Source organism: Dipodomys merriami, unplaced genomic scaffold (genome assembly GCF_024711535.1).
Source record: "Dipodomys merriami isolate MVZ:Mamm:240054 unplaced genomic scaffold, mDipMer1.0.p SCAF_6, whole genome shotgun sequence".
Classification (NCBI taxonomy): Eukaryota; Metazoa; Chordata; class Mammalia; order Rodentia; family Heteromyidae; genus Dipodomys; species Dipodomys merriami.
In genome coordinates, this window is record NW_027206179.1 from 8923599 (window position 1) to 8942898 (window position 19300).

Consider the following 19300-nt stretch of genomic DNA (forward strand, 5'->3'; position numbering starts at 1 on the left):
TTAATGTTATTATAGAAGTTAAAAGACCGTCTATTTAGAGAGGAATGTGAATATGTTCAGAGAAGGGGAGGGACATTGAGGAGATGTGAAAAGCTTTAAGGGAGAAGAAAAGATCAGAAGTTCAGTAGAGCTAGATAAAAAACAAAAAGATAATTAAGAAAGAAAGAAAAAGAGAAAGAAGACAAGAAAAGAAAGGAAAACTCTCATTCACGTAATTCTGAAATAAAAATTATAAGATGAGAAAAAAAAAGTTACTGGAAAACAATTATTTTTTCAGAAGAGGCAAAAATTAAAGATTGATAAAAGTTTTAGAAGGGAAAAAAATTTATATACATATATATATATATATATATATATATATATATAAGGTAACAAAAAACAAAAAACAAGCAAAAAAAAAAGAAAAGAAGAAGAAGAAAAAAAGAGAAAAAAAAAAAGAAAAAAAAAAGTCTTTTGATTTTTTTTTTTTGGGGGGGGGAGGAGTGGGAAGAATCCTGTATCTCCCTTTTGTCTGCAACCATTCTCTTGGAGTCTCTGGTCAGCTTCAGGTCCTGTGGCTTGATTGGTTTCTTAAGTCGGTTGGTTGGAAGATGCAGAAAAATGCTCTGCTTTACCCAAGATTTTGAGATCCCCCTCCCAGGTTAGTTTTCTGGGAGGGTGGTCTGCTTTGAGAGTCACAAAAGAGGGGGATGTGGTGTTGAGGCTAGGTTCTGGGTGGAGTTGAGGCCTTTCAACAAACAGTAGCTTTTCCCTGGGGCTATTTTGTGATAAAGCTCACAGCGCCCAGCCTGGAGCCATTCTCAGGGTTTCTGTTTTTCAATTGATTGTGGTGGCTGCTAGAGGGAGGGGCAGCCTCTGGCTCTGGTTACCCAGTGAGGCTAGGCTGGCGCCTGAGCTGGGTGACTTTTCCCTGGATGGAGCTGAGTCTGGCAGGTCACTTCGGCGTTAAGTTCTTGTGACCTGCTAAATGACTCATTTTATTCCAAGGCCTGAGCTGAAGCTAGCAGCAACTCCGAGCTTTGTCGGTATCCAAGATGGAGATCACCGGTGCTGGGGGGGGGAGGGGTGGCCTTCCTTCCTCTGCTCCCTGAGGAGTGAGGATGTCGGGCTTGTACTCACGCCGAGTCTTGGGTCCTGGGTCGTCTCTGGTGCCGAGTCTTGGATCCTGGGTCGTCTCTGGTCTGCAAGCTGGAGGGTGAAGATGTCCGCTCTTTGTTGGTTCTTGCTGGTGTTGAGTAGAATCTGCTCGGCCGCTGCGTCTGGCTCCTTCGTCCCGGACTCTCTGTGTGAGCGCTCAGGTATGGCCCCCGGCTGTGGTCTCTGCCGCTTGCGACCCTGTCGCCGCCGCCGCCGCCGTGGCGGCAGCTGGCGACCACTTGCCTTGGCTTCCCCTCTCTTGTCTAACTCTCTGTCCTGTGATGGCACACTTGGTGTGATTCTCTGGCTTAGGACTGTTCACTGGAACTCTAAAGCTGCTTTCTATGCGAGAGCTTGTTCAGATTCCAGCTTCTCCTCCGCCATCTTCCCGGAACTCCCGGGGATTTAATTTTTTGAGTTCCAAGTATATTTGATATATGAGACCCATGTCTGTTGTATGGCTAGTGAAGATCTTCTCCCAATCCCTGGGCTTACAATTGATATTGCTAGCTATGTCCTTTGCCATGCAGAAGCTTTGCAACTTCATGCAATCCATTTGTCCAACCTTTCTTTGATTTGTTGTGTTTGGGTCTCTATTAAGAAAATTTCAGCCTGTGCCATGTAGACCTAGGGTTTCTCCTATTCCATCCTGTACTGTTTTCAGAGTGTCTGCTTTGACTCTGAGGTCTTTGATCCATTTGGAGCTGATTCTGGTGCGGGGTGATACATAAGGATATAGCTTTAGTTTTCTACAAGTAGTTAACCAATTTTGCCAGTACCATTTACAGAAGAGGCTGTCTTTATTCCATTCTATTGTTTTAGCTCCCTTATCAAATATTAGATGGCTATAGGTCTGTAGGTTCATTTCTGGGTTTTCAATTCTATTCCATTGGTCCTGAGGTCTGTTCTTGTGCCAGTCCCAAGCTGTTTTGATTACTATGGCTTTATACTAGAGTTTGAAATTTGGTATTTATATTCCTCCAGCAGTGTTCTTTCCATTGATGAGCGTTTTTGCTAATGGGGATCTTTTATTGTTCCATATGCATTTTTGGATTGCCTCTTCTATTTCCTTGAAGAATGAGGTTGGAATTTTGATAGGTATTGCATTGAATTTGTAGATAGCCTTGGGAAGTATTGGCATTTTCACGATGTTGATTGTCCCAATCTGGGAGCATGGGAGTTTTTGCCATTTTCGAAGTTCTGTTTTGATTTCCTTTTTCAAATTTTTAAAGTTTTCATCATAAAGGCCCTTCACCTCTTTGGTTAAGTTAATTCCTAGGTATTTTTATTTAGTGGGGCTATTAAAAATGGATTTGCTCTCCTAATTTCAGCCACGCTTTTCTCATTGTTGACATACAGAAAAGCCATTGATTTTGGAGGATTAATTTTATATCCTGCTACTTTGCCAAAGTTTTGAATCAGCTTGAGTAATTTGGGAGTGGAGTCTATGGGATGCTTTAAATACAAGATCATGTCATCTGCAAAGAGGGAGAGTTTTATTTCTTCTTTCCCTTTTTGGATCCCCTTTATATTTGCATCTGGTCTTATTGCTGTAGCTAGGCATTCTAATACTAGATTGAAGAGAAGTGGAGAGATTGGACATCCTTGTCCTCTTCCTGTGTTAAGAGGGAAAGGCTTTAGTTTTTCACCATTAAGTATAATGCTGGCTGTAGGTTTGTCATATACAGCCTTTATTGTATTGAGGAATGTTCCATGGATTCCTAATTATTCCAAAACCTTCATCATAAGGGGGTGTTGGATCTTGTCATATGCTTTTTCTGCATCTATTGAGATAACCATGTGGTTTTTATCCTTGCTCCTGTTGATCTGGTGAATAATATTAATTGATTTGCATGTATTGAACCTGCTTTGTATCCCTGAGATGAACACTGTTTGATCGTGGTCTATGATTTTTTGGATGAATTGTTGAAGTCGATTGGCCAAAATTTTGTTGAGAAGTTTTGCATCAATGTTCATCAAAGAAATAGGTCTATAGTTCTCTTTCTTTGATGAGTCCCTACCTGGTTTTGGGATGAGGGTTATGATGGCTTCATAGAATGTGTTCAGTAGTGAACTTTCCTTTTCAATGTCATTGAAGAGTTGGAGGAGTATTGGTGTGAGCTCTGCTTTGAAGGCCTTGTAGAATTCCTCTCTAAAATCATCTGGTCCTGGAGTTTTCTTAGCTGGGAGGTCTCTTATTGCTGTTTCTATTTCAATGCTTGATATGGGCCTATTAAACTGGTTTAACTCATCTTGGTTTAGTTTTGGCAAGTCAATATTTGCTAGGAAAAGGTCCATTTCTGCCAAGTTCTCAAACTTCTTGGGTAAAGATTTGAGAAGGATTCCCTTATAATGTTCTGAATCTTGTTTGTTTCCGTGGTGATGTTTCCATTCTCATCTCTGAGTTTATTAATTTGGGTGTGTTCTCTCCTTTTTCTGATAAGATTTGCTAAGGGTCTGTCAATTTTGTTAATTTTTTGGAAGAACCAACTCTTTGTCTTGTTGATTCTTTCTATAGTTTTTTTGGATTCTATTTTGTTCAATTCTGATTAAATTTTAATTATTTTTTTTCATCTAGTGGATTGGGGTTTATCTTGCTGCTCTTTTTCAAGGAGGTTTAGTTGTGTCATTAAATTGTTGGTTTCAGATCTCTCCAATTTGTTGATGTAGGAGCTCAGAGCTATAAACTTGCCTCTGTTTACTGCCTTTCCTGTATCCCAGAGGAGCTGGTAATTTGTGTGTTCATTTTTGTTGAATAGCATGAACATTTGGATTTCCTTTCTAATCTCTTCCATGACCCACTCGTGATTCAGCAGTTTGTTGTTCAGCCTCCAGGTGTTACCAGACTTTCTTTGGTGGCTTTTGGTGTTGAGTTTGAATTTTATTCCCTTGTGGTCAGAGAAAATGCAAGATATAACTTCAATGTTTCTGAATTTAGATAAGTTTGCTTTGTGGACTATAATGTATTCTATTTTAGAAAATGTTCCATGTGCTGCTGAGAAAAAGGTGTATTCTGATGCTGGTGGGTGAAATGTTCGGTAGATGTTTGTTAAATCTAGTTGATCTATGCAGCTGTTTAGATCTTTGGTTTCTCTGTTGAGTTCTTGCCAAGTTGTTCTATATAGTGGGGAGAGTAGTGTTTTAAAATCTCCAACAATTAATGTCTTTGGATCTATGTGGGATTTGAGGGAAAGTAGTGTTTCTTGGATAAATTTGGGTGCTCCATTGTTTGGCAAACAAATATTTAGAATTGTAATATCCTCCTGAAGGAGACATCCCTTAATTAGTATGGAGCGACCTTCTTTATCTGTTCTCATGAATTTTAATTTGAAGTCTATTTTATGTGATATTAGGATTGCAACTCCCGTCTGTTTATGGGGGCCGTTTGCTTGGTAGATCTGGCTCCAGCCTTTAACATTGAAAATGAGTTTTTTATGGACAAGATGTGACTCTTGAAGGCAGCAGATAGAAGGATCTTGCTTTTCAATCCAACTAGGCAATCTGTGTCACTTAATTGGAGAGTTAAGTCCGTTAATGATTAGAGATAGGACTGAGAGGTATTTGGGAGTTCCTGCCATGTTATCCACCTTCTTGGGGCCTGCGAAAACTGGGTTCTTCCTATGGTTCTTGGATTCTCAGTTTGGGTGCAGTTTCTTGGCCTTTATTGTGTTCTTGTTGGTTTTCTATGTGTAGGACATCTTTAAGAATCTTTTGTAGGGCCGGTTTGGTGGAGATGTACTGTTTCAATTTTTCTTTGCTATGGAAGGTTTTTATTTGGCCTTCAGTTATGAAGGAGAGTTTAGTTGGGTACAGTATTCTTGGTTGATAGATTTTGATTTTAGGACATGGCATACATCATTCCAGGCTTTTGTTGCTTTGATTGTCTCTGCTGAGAAACCTGAGGTGATTCTAATTGGTTTCCCTTCATAGGTGATTGATCTTTTCTCCTTGACAGCTTTCAGAATCTTTTCCTTGGTGTGAGTTGATCCTGTGTGGATTATAATGTGATGATTGGATGTCCTATTCTGGTCTGGTCTATTTGGAGTTCTAAAAGCTTCTTGTATCTGAATAGGCCTATCTTTTTCTTGTTTCAGAAGTTCTCTGCTAGGATCCTGTTAAACAAATTTCCTAGACCATTAACTTCTGTTTCTAGGTGCTCCTCTACACCCATTATCCTTAGATTAGGACTTCTGATGGTGTCTTCCAGGTGTTGGATAGATCTATCATATTTCTTGGACTTGTCTTGGATGGTTGTATGTTCTTTCTCTATAATATCTAGGCTGTCTTCAATCCCTGAGATTCGATCTTCTGCATGGTCTAATCTGCTGTCAAGACTTTCTAATTTTTTTTTATTTCTTTTCCTTCTAATTGGTCAGCTTTGATGGCTTCACATTCTTTGTTGAAGCCTTGTTTCAGATCTTGTATGTACTTCTTTACATCCTTAAGTTGGTGGTCAGTGTTTATTCTCAAATCACTTAGTTGATTGGTTATTGTTTCCTTGGACTCCCATTCCTTCTGTTGGGTTCCATTCAGCAATCCCTTTGTTGTCTCCTTGACTTTCTTCAGCTCTTTGTTAATGGATCCCATGAATGCCTTTAGTGATCTTTGTGTATTCTCATCCTGCTCTCTAAATTTCTGTATCACTCTTAGCTTAGCTTCCTCCTGTTCCCCTTCATGCCATTCCTGTAGTTCTCTTTGAATATTCTCAGCCTGTTCACGCCATTCCTGCCTTTTTCTTTGAATGTTCTCAAGCTGCTCATGCAAATCCTGTATCAGTTTTTGAGTAGCTTCCTCACGCTCATGATATTCCTGTATAAACCTTTGGATCGCCCCTCTTTCTTCCTATCATGCTCATACAGAGTGCTTTTTAGGTTTCAATCTTTTCCTGCATTGACCTTTTGTTTGCCTCCTCTCTCTTCCTATCACACTCATACAGAGTCCTTTGTATATTTTTGATCTTTTCATTCATCATGTTTGCCAGCAGTGTTTGTAGAGCTATTTGGAAACTCTCCTCTGGATTATTCATTATCTTTTCTGTCCCCTGATTATCAAGAGTGGGAGTTGAGATACCCGGACTTGCCATTTTTCTTGTGTTTTTCCTGCTTACTCTGCCCATTTGGGATGAAAATAGCACCAGTTTTGTGTTAGAACACTATTTTAAGGCAAGCATCAACCAAAGTCTGAATTTGCACAGTCAATAGTCTACAGATACAATCTAGTTCAAGAGATACATGTATTCAACATCAAACAACTATATATCAAAGGGCTACGAACCGCAAAGAAGAATTTGGAAAACCAGAAATTATTAGGTTTACAGAGAGATGTGGGTAAAAAAATAGGAATAGAGTGATGTGGGAAGGCACAATGAGAGTTAACTAAGTCCTAATCTCAAGGCAAGAAATAGGTTGGGTAGGATGAAAGTAGAGAGAGAGAAAAAAAGAAGAGAACGGGAAAAGAAAAGAGACCAGAAAAAATAGAAAAGTAAAAATTAATAATATTATGCAGAGCAAAAACAATCTATTTGTAGAAGAACGGGAATATAATGAGAGAAGGGGAGGTATATAAAGGAGATGTGAAATACTTAAAAATAAAAATGCTTAAAATATTATATAGGTATAAAGAGGTAGTACTGCTATTAAGGAATTTAAGGCTCAGAGGTTTTGAATTGAATAATAAATTTGTGGATTAAGTGTGTACACAATGTGGGATAGGGTCTAATTGTCAACTACGGGTTTATCTGAGGATGTCCAGGACAACAATTAAGTCACATAAAGAAGAACGATAGAGAGGAAAAGGTGAAAAGGATAAGAAAGGAAGAAAAACAGGATTAGAAGTTCTGTAGAGCTAAACAAAAAACAAAAAGATAATTTAAAAAAAAGAGAAAGAAAACAAACAAAAAAAAACCGCAAAACGCACACACACATGTATCCCTAAAATAAAAGTTATAAGAGAAAAAGAAAGTTACTGGAAACCAATTTTTTTCAAAAAAGGTAAAAATTAAAGATTAAAAAAAGTTTTAGAAAAGAAAAAAAAATTATAAAAGGTACCAAAAAAGAAGAAATAGAAGAAGAAGAAGAAGAAGAAGAAGAAGAAGAAGAAGAAGAAGAAGAAGAAGAAGAAGAAGAAGAAGAAGAAGAAGAAGAAGAAGAAGAAGAAGAAGAAGAAGAAGAAGAAGACGACGACGACGAAGAAGAAGACGACGACGAAGAAGAAGACGAAGAAGAAGAAGAAGACGAAGAAGACGAAGAAGAAGAAGAAGAAGAAGAAGAAGAAGAAGAAGAAGAAGAAGAAGAAGAAGAAGAAGAAGAAGAAGAAGAAGAAGAAGAAGAAGAAGAAGAAGAAGAAGAAGAAGAAGAAGAAGAAGAAGAAGAAGAAGAAGAAGAAGAAGAAGGAGAAGAAAAGTTCTTTGATTTTTTTGGGAGGGGTGGGAAAAATCCTGTATCTCCCTTGTGTCCGTAACCAGCCTCTTGTTGGAGTCTCTGGTCTGCTTGTGGTCCTGTGGCTTGGTTGGTTTCTTAAGTCAGTTTGTTCAAACAAGCAGAAAAATGCCCTGCTTTACCCAGGATTTTGCAATCCTCCTCCAAGGCTAGTTCAATGAGAGGTAGATCTGCTTTGAGTATCACAAAAGAGGGAGATGCTATGATGAGGCTAGGTTCTGGGTAGAGTTGAGGCCTTTCAACATACAGTAGCTTTTCCCGGGGGCTAGTTTGTGAGAAACTCACAGAGCCCAGCCTGGAGCCATTCTTAGGGTTTCTCTTTACTGAATTTCAATTGATTGTCGAGGCTGTTAAAGGGAGGGGAACCTCAGGCTCTGATTACCCAGTGAAGACAGCCACTTCTAGGGCTGGCGCCTGAGCTGGGTGACTTTTCCCTGGGTGGAGCTGAGTCTGGCAGTTCACGCTACCGTTAAGTTCTTGTGACCTGCTAAATGACTCTAGTTTTATTCCAAGGCCTGAGTTGGAGCTAGCAGCTCCACTGAGCGTTGTCGGTATCCAAGATGGAGATCTCTGGTACTGGGTAGGAGGATTGGCCTTCCCCCCTGTGCTCCCTGAGAAGGAGTGAGGACGTCAGGCTTCTACTCACACCGAGTCTTGGTTCCTGGGTTGTCTCTGGTCTGCGAACTGCAGGATGAAGATGTTCGCTCCTTGTCGGTTCTTGCTGGTGTTGAGTAGAATCCGCTCACAAGCTGTGTCTGGCTCCTTCATCCCGGACTCTCTGTGATTCAGGTATGGTGTCTATGGCCACCTCCACCAATGTTGCTGCTGAGGTGGTGGCGGCTGCTGGCAAGAGCTCAGAGCTGTCTCCTTGCCTGGATTTTCCCTCTCTGGCCTAACTCTCTGACCTGTGATGGCACACTTGGTGTGATTCTCTGGCTTAGGACTGTTCACTGGAACTCTAAAACTGCTTTCTATGCGAGAGCTTGTTTAGCCTCCAGCTTCTCTTCCACCATCTTCCCGGAACTGCCCAGGCTTTTTTTTTAAATAAAGAATATGTTGAAATGATAATTTCAATGAACATAGGGTATATAAATTGCTGCCAAATAATTTAAACACTTCCCACAAAAACTTATTATTTCCCATGATTAAATATACCCATTTCATTTTCCTCTAAGGGCAAAAGGAAAAAAAAAAAACACTGTAATACCCAACTCAGAGTGTATCCTGTGATAATTAAACAGGAAATTAGAAGAAAATAAATATGGTAAATAAAAAAATAGTTTGATCAATTAATTCTTCCCAAAAAGTTTACATTTAAGTGTGGGGCTCGCTTGCTTTTCTTTTTCCCACCAGTGGTCACTTCAGTCCTAAAGACAGCTCAAGTAGAGGTAGATGCTATTAAATAGCATCTCTTACTCTCCCAAATGTCTGTCAGTCTTTTTGTTTTGTTGTTTGGCCTGCTGCTACCACCACTTCTCAAAGCAAATGTGTTCTTTGGGCACATGGTTGTTTTCTAGTTGCTTGGAGAAAAAGTCTGTCATTGGAGGTAGGCCACAAATATAAAACAAAGTCTCTTCTGAAATATGAACTCTTATCTCCTTCTTTGTTATTCTTCCTTCCGTGATGTATGGCTTAAAGTCCGCACTGATTTGTGTAGCCTATTTTATAACATGCAAACTGCATGCAAGCTTCTCAGAAAATTCATTTACTAAATCAAGGATATTTTTCTTAAAAAGAAGTTCGTTGGTATTTTTTGCACTGTAGAACAGTTTGACTGTTCCTATCTCATAGCCACATCCTTTGTTTGCTCATTCTCAATGAAGGTCTGCTGAGTGCTGCAGGATGGAAAGCGAAGGGTTAATTCCAAGCCCTCCTGCAATCAACATGAGGTTCCTAGGGGCATCTTCAAGTTGAGGGTCAACAAAGAAATCTCCACCCACTTTCACCTCCACTTCAGAGTCAAGTGTACACTTCTTATGAATGTAGAGAGCAGGAGGATGGTTTGCATATTTCACTGCCAGTTCTATAATTCTCTCTTGTTCTAGCAGTCTGGGACAAGAGCATATTGAAAACCCACCAACCACGGATACTCCTGGGATGAAGAAATCAATCCACTGACCAGCTTTAAAGGAAAACTCTTGATCAGCAACAAGCAAGTGCAGGCTCTTCACTGATGGTGACTCATTGGCAGCTCCACACACTTTAGCTGCAGCTACGACCTCCGGCAGAATGACACTCCCAGTTCTCTCCAAATGATCAGTTTTCCTTTTGGATTTCATTAAGCTGGTTTGTGCAAGGTGATGCAAAGTTCTGGATGCCAACTTACACAAAGCAGACTGAGTGCAAATGGCACCAACAGAGCCTCGCAATAACCTGGGAATCAAGACAGCAGCACAGGCCATGGTGCTTCCTTAGAATTCATTAAGTTCAAGGCTATTGAGCAGGCAGAAAATATGTAGGTCCTGATATTATGCTGAGACCTCTGGATACATTCCACTTAGGAAATGAAGCATTTTTCATATACTGAAATTCTCATAAAGTTCCTGCAGCCAGGAACCACGTCCTGAGCTCGAGGCGAAGCTCCTCCGGCACAAGGAAGGGTGCAGAGGCAGCAGGGTTGTTCCGGTCTCCACCCGCCACCGGCAAAAGTGGCACCCTCCCTCCCTAAGGCTGAAGAACGAGGGTTCAGGGCTCCCTAAGGTCAGCTGCCTGGTGCAGCCATAAGGTCGCCTAAGACACCACGGTTAGGGACGCTGGCCAAATTCCATCACCGCGCAAGGAACCTGTTTTTGTTTTTTAACAACTCCCACAGTATGGTAATCAAGATATCCTCAAAATACTTACCAGGGTCTATTGAGATTTTTCTATCTTTCTTATTTATTTTACAATATCATTATTAAACCTGTTTATATAATTGTGTAAAATACTGAATCCTCATTGTTTGTTGTGAATTTGTTGGGAGAATATTTACAGCTTTTGCAAAAATATTGTGCATTCCTTGCTATTTTCTTCTTGTTTGGAATTTCAGTAAACTTACCCAACTCTCTTTTTTCCTCAATGAAGGAATGAAGAGGATGTTTGGATGGATTGATGTGTTGAAGCAAGTGTTTGGATACCAGGCATGAAGAAGGATATTGGCCCATAGAAGAAAAGTTCAAAGATAAATAGAAGGACAGAAGTAAGAAAAAGGAAAATGTACCCATATGAAATTATTTTTCTTTCATGTAACAATAAAATCTTATTCATAAATAGTAGTCTTGCCTTTTTGGCCACATCTTAACCAATATCTGTTGTTATTAGATTTCTTGGTTATAGCCATTCTAACTGGGGTGAGATGGAATCCCAATGTTGTTTTGATTTGCATTTTTTATGGCCAGAGAAGTTGAGCTATTCTTCCTATGTCTATTGACCATGCTTGTTTCCTCTGCACAGAAGTCTACTTTAAGTTTTAGCACACTTATTAATGGGGCAGTTGTTTCTTTGAGGATCTGCTTTTGCAGGATTTAATTTTTTGATTTTGACTTGTGCTAATGAACCCTAGTGTTTCTTCTATTCCTTCCTGTAATATTTACAGTGTGTCTGCTTTTACCTTGAGGTTGTTGATACATTTGGAGTTGACTGTGGTGCAGGGTGTATATAAGGATCAATTTTGCTGGTAACATGTACTGAAGAAGCTGTCTTTCTTGATTCAATTTTATTGGCTCCCTTATCGAAAAATGGGTCATTATAGGTTTGCTGGTTCATTTTTGGGTATTCACTTCTACTCTATTGGTCCTTAGGTCGGCTCTTGTGCCAGTAACAAGCTGTTCTGATTACTATGGCTTTGTAATAGAGTTTAAAGTTTGTATTGATCTTCTTTCAGCACTGTTCTTTCTGCTAAGGATTTTTTTTCCGTATTCAGAGTCTTTTATTATTGCATTTGAGTTTTAGATGGCTTCTTCTATTTCACTAATGAATGGGGTTCTTATATTGATGGGCATTGCATTGAAAGCAGTATGGAGGTACCTCAAAAGATGAAACAGAGCTCCCCTATGTTGTAGCATTCCTAATTCTGGGCATTTACCCAAATAATCACAAACAAGGCCATACTAAAGGTACAAGCACAACTATGTCAATCACAGCATTATTTACCATACCTAAGATTTGGAACCAATCCAAATTCCCCTCAATTGATGAATGGACCAAGAAAATGTTTATATATGTGTACAAGTATATAAATATTTACATATGTATTTAGGAAAACTATGTTTCTTTCAGAAAAAAATGATACCATCTCATTTGTAAAGAAATGCATTAGTGTATACACACACATACACACATGTATATATCTCTCTATATATATCTATATATAAAGGTATATATGGTAATCTTATCAGATGAGTTGAAAAGCTCAAAAGCTATGTACATATGTCCATATAAAATGGTGCTAAGTGTAATGTACCCCAAGATATGAATACCAGTAGTCTGACTTTGTTGTTATTGTTCGAAATGTACGGTGTGATTTTTTTGTTTCCTTTGTATGCTCTTCCTCCTGTGGTATATCCCCTGATGTGACTGTACTGGATTTTGGTACCCTGCATCTTGTATTTATATTTGTCTAATTTGGGTTGGGGAAGGCGAATAAGAAAAGGCTGGAACTAGGACCCATTGCAACAACCATAGCCACAGGACAATATACTGGAAACAAACCTTACAACTTTGGGCTGGGGATTATAGTGGGGTGGGGAGCAATGTGGGAGGGGGGAGGGAAGGGATAATCGGACCACAACAAGAGTAGGGGCAATAATGATCAATAAGTAATGTACTCATTGCCTTACTCATGTAACTATAACTCCTTTGTACAGCATTTTCAATAAAATAAAATTTTTAAACAAAAAATGTACTCACTATCTTATTTATGTAAGTATAAACCTTCACAACATCTTGACAATAAAAAATAAAAAACAAAAAACATATATATATATATATATATATATATATATATATATATATATATATATATAAATCCTCTGTCCAGCTAAAACATGGTAGTATAAGAATTTACAAAGTAAGTGATATATATTGTAATGAATATACAACTATCAAAGATCAGTGGCAATCTCATTAGAAAAGATTTTTCTTTCCCCCTACATTTTTTTGGGGGCATGAACTCTGAGTCTGGTTGCTGTCCCTAAGCTCTTCAGCTCAAGGCTAGTGCTTTATCATTTGAGCCACAGTGCCACTTATGCCTTTTTCTGATTATGTGGTGCTGATGAATCGAACCCAGGGCATCATGCATGCAAGTCAAGCACTCTACCACTGAGTCACCTTTCCAGTCCTCCTCCTCCATTGTTAAAGAAGAAATGTGATGTATATTTTCTGGTACCAGTGCATGATTTGAACAAGTGTACCAAAATCCACATCCAACACTGCAGCAGGATGTAGAGTATGTTCACATCCCTGAAGAATCACTATTATCCAGTGCCACTGCATGGAATTTGGGTCTAACATATGTTGACAAGTAGAAAACAGAGTTTCTTTTGATGTTGATTTAAGTTTGTGGTACAAAAGAATTTCCTCTACTACCAAATGTTCTCAACCCAGTGCATTATGTTTGAAGGTAAAATTTCAGAATGCAAATGTGGAACTCAATTTCAGCATTGACCATGAGTTATTGACATTTAATTGCTTGTTTCAGCAACATCATTGCTTCCTCAGGCAAGAGTAAATGGCTATATTTCTGAAGGCCTTTGCACATGAAATTCTACCACCAGCATTCAGTGGCTGTCATGGACATTGTGTATGGTAATTAACTGTCTGGGTATGATGCTCTCAGAACATCTCACAGACATCTCACAGGCATATCCTTTGTGTGGACATTTCACCATGCACAGCACATGCCATTCTCTGAGGCGATCAGTTGCAGCATCCCAAATGGCTTTCGTGTAAATTGTTTCATGACAGAAGTTGCACCAACAATTTTCTAAGGTAACTCCATCTCTGAGGCCTCACTCTCTGTGGTATTGGATAAAATCATAGCACCTGGTGTGAAGAAGACAAATCCACACATGTTTTCCAAATCATGTTTTTCTCCTGGATGAATGCCACAGATGTAGAGCCTTAGGGAAGAGTTTTACACATTAACTCAGGGGACTCACAAGAGGCTTTGATGAAACTGGAGCTGTAGTGTAAATCACTATAAAATAAAAAGGCACACATGCTTATATTAAAATATGAATGAGGATACATGACTAACATATGGGCTTTAGTTTTTGGAATTCTCGGAGAGGCTACAGGGATGTTCTATTTGATTTACACACTCATTCTTCTCCAGCTTCGCGTCCTGGTCAGCTCCTTGGCTGGCACTAGCTGCTTCTCTACTATGAAGCACCGAGCACACATGGATGGAGATGTGACAATCGCTGGATTTTTCCCTCTCAACACTTTGGGAAAAGATGAATACACACCGTAAGTAAGGCATTTTATCCCCATTTTCTCTTTTGTTCTGAGGATGGGCAATGGCTGAGGGAACTCTGGGTGCGCACATCAATGTTCTCTGTCCCTTTCCACTGACCTCCGTCCCTATTGCACCTGGAGCAGCTCAGTTTCATTATTTTGTTTTACATCAACTGTTGAGTGATTTTCTTCCCAGTAGTAGGAAACCACTCTATTTCCTTCTATGTAGCTTCTCCTTTACAAGTCAGTAAACTCTTCACTTTACTCCAGCATGCCTGTATTTCCTCCTTTTCAGCGTCATTGCAGAAAATGAAGTGATGTTATTACAATAAACCTGAGTCACTGTCATGAGTTCTGTACCAAAAGGCTGAAACCACATTTTCTTCCTTCCTAGGCCAGTAGTGTGAAATATTGTTTTTAATAACACCCGTATTTTGAGTACATTGATAAAATTTATTATGGCAGGCTGATGGCTCATGCCCATAATTCTAACTACTCATAGTCATGACATTTGAGAATCGAGGTTTGAAGCCAGTCCAGGCTGGGAAAATCTGAGAGACTTTTATTTGCAATGTACCAGCCAAAAGCTGATAGTGAAGCTGTGGCTGAAGTGACAGAGTGTTAGCCTGGAGCAAAAAAGCTCAAAGATACTGTCCGGGAACTCATTTCATGCTGTGGGCCTCTGCCTGCCTGTCTGTCTGTCTGTCTGTCTGTCTGTCTGTCTGTCTGTCTGTCTGTCTGTCTCTCTAGTCATACACACACAAGTTCTTACTGTAGGCAAGTTTTTACTGTTTCAAACTAAACCTTGGTTCTGTTTTATGTCAGATATATTGCATGACATATCCCTTACCAGACAGGATAGCATTATAAAGATCACTTATAAGAGAATTTTATCTCCAGAGGATGTTATACTTTCTTTGTGCTCATGCATGTTCTTCCCTTTTTGTCCATAACACAGTCTCATTAATAAATGGCTATACTAAAAAAGATAAGAAAAGAAAATGACTGTACAGAGTCAAGAAATTCTTGCAAACTGTCTGAAAATGTCATTGTGTCTATCATTTGCACTTGTTTTTCAAGTGCTGGTGTGACAAGTATACACTGAGGTAGAGAGCAGTGATCCCACGATAGCAATTACTCTCTTCCATGAGATATAAGATATATGTCTTTATCTTATATGTCATTGGTATGTTTTTCTTTCTTTCTTTCTTTCTTTTGTGTTGATCCTGGGAACACGGGACCTGGGGGCTTAACATGAACATTTTAGTTTATGGCTAGTGTGCTAGCACTTGAGCTACAGCTCAAGTTAAGTGGAGATAAGAGTTTCACAAACATCCCTGCCCAACCTGGCTTCAGACCACAATCCTCAGATCTCAGCCTCTTCAGTAATTAAGACTACAGGAATGAATCACTAGTACCTGACTGACCCACTATTTATCCACATTCAGATGATTTTCATTCTCTTCATATCTCAAGCTATATTTCAGTATTTGTCTTAAGGTGCTAATATAGACACATTGGGTAGTATACTTAAAGTCCATGGGTCTTTCTTAGCTACACACAGATACAAAACAAAGTCAGTTCTGGGTTAATAACATTGTATCTATGCTATTTGACTACAAATAACAACATTTATCCACTAAGTTTTTCTTGCAGATAAGTGAAGTTCCTCTTGGCCACATCCTTGCCAGCATTTCTTATGGTTTTCTTGATAATGGACAATCTAACTAGGGCAAAGTGAAATGAAAGTGTTTTGATTTTCATTTCCTTTATGACCCAGGATGTTGAACACTTTTTCATGTGTCTATTGACCATTCTTATTTCTTCTTCTGAGAAATCTCTCTTTAAGTCATTAGCTCATTTATTGTTCAGCTTGTTGGTTTCTTTAAGGGCTAAGTATATTTATTCAGTTTTAAGGATATTTTGAGCTTGAAGGATCTTTTGGAAATGAGGCTCTTCTCTCATGGATACCTGGTAAAACAAAAATCTCCCGTTCTGTGATCTATTAAGCTTGTTGCCTATTCCCTTTGCAGGGCAGCAACTTTTAAGTTTGATGCACACTCATTTATCAATTCTGATGTTCATTTCTTCTGATCCTGGAAGCTTCTACAGAGAATTCTGGTTTGTTCTTACGAGTCCACCACTGCCCGTACTCTTTCCTATAAGTTTCATGATTTCTAGCTTTACATTGAAATCGCAGATCAATTTTGAATTGATGTGGGTGCTAGATGATGTATGGACATGTAGTTTCCGTTTTCTATACATGGATGTCCAGTTATGTCAGTATCAGTTTATCAGCCTATAATTGTGGCTCTTTTACTGCATATCAGGTAGATATAGGTCTTTGTGTTCCTTTCTGGGACTTCTATTCTGTTCTATTGATTCTCTGGCCTACCATTTATCCAATACCAACCTGTCATCATTACTATGGTTCTGTAATAGAGTTTGAAGTTTGATAAAGCTATTTGTCCAAAACAGTGCTGACTGCTAAGTATGGCTTTGGTGTTCATTGTCCTTTTATTCTCCATGAATTTTTGCATTGTTTTCTCTCTGTATTTGATGAAATTTTTGGGATTTTTATTGGTATTGCACTGAATTTGTAAATTGCTTTAGGTAGTATTGTGATTTTCCACAAGACCAATTTTTCTAATCCAGGAGCACAAACTATCTTTCCAGCTGCTTAAGGTTTCTTCAATTTCCTTCTTCATACATTTAAAGTTTTCACTACAGAGATCCTTCACCTATTGCTTAATTTCCAGGTAATTTATAATTTTGAGGCAATTGCAAATGAGGTCACTTTTCTAATTTCAGCCTTGATCAACAACATAAACAAAGGCAATTAATATTGGGGGTTGATTTCATACCTAGGTATGTTGCCAAAGTTCCACGTCAATTCTAGTAGCTTGGAGAAGGAGCTTTTGGAGTCCCTTCAGTACAGTCCAATGTCATCTGTGAAAAGGGTTACTTTTACATCCCCTTTTAGATAGTTTTGCTTCCCCTAAGTGCTTTTATCTTGCTTAAAACTCTTGCTGGGAATTGCAGTACTCTGTAGAAGAGGAAGATTGAGAATGGATATCCTTATTGTGTTACTGATTTTATGGAAAATGGCTTTACTTGCTGACCATTGAGCATAAAACTGGCTGCAGGTTTGTCATATACAGCTTTTTGATATTGAGGAATGTTCCAAGTATTCCTACTTTCTTCCAAGTTTTTATTCACAAAAGTATGTTGGGTCTTATCAAAGGCTTTTTCTGCATCTATCAAGATGATCATTTAGTTCTTTCACTTGCTTTTGTTGATGTGTTGTAATATGATAACTGACTGACATATGCTAAACCAGATTAGCATTCCTGGGTCAAATCGAGTTTCATCATAGTATATGAATTTTCTCATCAGTGTTTGGCTTCTATTTGCCAGTATGTCGTTGAGAACCTTTGCATCAATGTTCATATGGGATATGGATCTGAAATTCCTTTTCTCAACATGCACTTCTCTGGTTTTCATAGAACATCAGGTCATGCATTTTTCCTGGAAGGGAGGTTTGTTATTGCCAATTCAATCTCATTGTTTGAGATGGGTCTGTTTATTCATTTTATTTTTTATTTGGATTTATTTTTATTGTTACTATAATGTTGGTATACAGAAGGGTTAGTTACATGAGTTAAGTAATACGTAATGAGGACAATTCTTTTATACCATGTCTCCCTTCCCTCGCTCTCTCCCACTGTTTTCCTCCTGTCTTCACAAACAAGATGGCCAGTTCATTTTCCACATAGTGTCTAGTGAGTATCACTGTTGTACTTGTTCATACTTGTTCCACCATTTAAGTGCCTTCCCTTATCCTCCCAAATACAAAAAAAAAAAACAAAACAAAAGGTAAAGAGACTAACAAACAACAACAATGACAAATAAAAATGTCTTTTGTTTCTTTTTCTTGAAGGTCACTTAATAGATTATTTTACATGGTCATCTGTACACATCTATCGGGTCCTTGTCTACCACTCCAGTACATATCCTCTCTTTGCCTGTATATGTTAAAATCTACGGTACAATAAAATTTATCATCTCCCGTATGTGTGTGTTTCTGGGATTTTAATTGGTATTGCATTTAATTTGTAGATTCGTCTGTGCACAATTGAGATTTTCAAAGTATTAATTCTTCCAAATCAGGAGCACAAGATGCTTTCTCATTTGCTTAAGTATGCTTCAATTTCTAATTCAGGGTCTTAAAGTTTTCACAATACAGATCCTTCCCATCTTTGATGAAGTAAAATTCCAAAGTATATTATTTGTTGTGAAGCTATTACAAATGATTCTTTCTGATTTTAACTTTGTTGGCACACAGGAAGGTGACTGATTTTTGTAGGTTGATTTTATAACCCACTACTTTGCCAAAGTTTTAAATCAACTCAAGTAGCTTGGGTTAGGAATCCATAGGATTCTTTAAATAGAGGATCATATCATCAGCAAATAGGGATAGCTTTACTTTTTCTTCTATTTGGATCCCCTTTATGTGTTCCTCTTCCCTCTTTTCTCATGGAAGCAATTCCAGAACTATACTGAAGAGAAATGCAAAGACCGGGCATCCTTGTTTTATTCCTGATTCCAGAGGGAATGGTTTAAAAGTTTTCATATTAAATACAATGCTGGCATTATATTGTCATATAGAGCATTTATTACCTTGAGGAACCTCCTATGTATTCTTAGTTTTCCCAGATGATTTATTCAAAAGGGTGCTGACCCTTGTCAAATGACTTCTCTGCATCTATTAAGGTGATCATGTGGTTCTTATCCTTACTTCTGGTTATGTGATGAATTACATTAATTTGACTCACATAAATGGAACCAGGTTTGCAATCCTGGAATGAATCCCATTTGATAATAAAGTATGATTTTTTCATTAGTTATTGAATTTGCTTTGCTAGTAATTTGTTGAGAAGTTTGCATCTATGTCCACCAAAGAAATGGATGTATAGTTCTTTTTTATATTAGGGGTTCTTATCTGGTTTTGGGAGGAGTGTTCTGTTTGCTTCATAGAATGAGCTTAGTAGTGATCTTTCCCTTTCTATTTCATTGAAGGGTTTGTGGAGTAAGAGAGTATATTCCCCTTGTCAGACCTTATAGCATACTGCTCTAAAAAATCCATCTGGTACTAAGTTTTGCTTGGACAAGAGGTTCCTTATTGCTATTTCAATTGCATTATTTGTTATGGGTCTATTTACTTAAGGTAAATCTTCTTGCTTAAGTTTGGGACTATCAGTGGTTTTTAGAGATGCTTCCTTCCCCCCCCC

At 38.5% G+C, this 19300-nt stretch overlaps 1 protein-coding gene and 1 pseudogene across 1 annotated transcript in view; one reads left to right on the top strand and one right to left on the bottom strand.

The window, feature by feature from the left end:
- Positions 1-9037: 9037 nt before the first annotated feature.
- LOC138813458 (oxidoreductase NAD-binding domain-containing protein 1 pseudogene) lies at positions 9038-9976 on the bottom strand (annotated as a pseudogene).
- A 1593-nt stretch (positions 9977-11569) lies between these two features.
- Positions 11570-19300, top strand: part of LOC138814260 (vomeronasal type-2 receptor 116-like) — a 40810-nt gene continuing 33079 nt past the window's right edge. Inside the window, exons 1-2 of the mRNA XM_070003263.1 lie at positions 11570-11575; positions 13888-14021. Coding sequence (XP_069859364.1) covers positions 11570-11575; positions 13888-14021 — 140 coding nt within the window. The remainder of the gene's footprint in view (positions 11576-13887; positions 14022-19300) is intronic.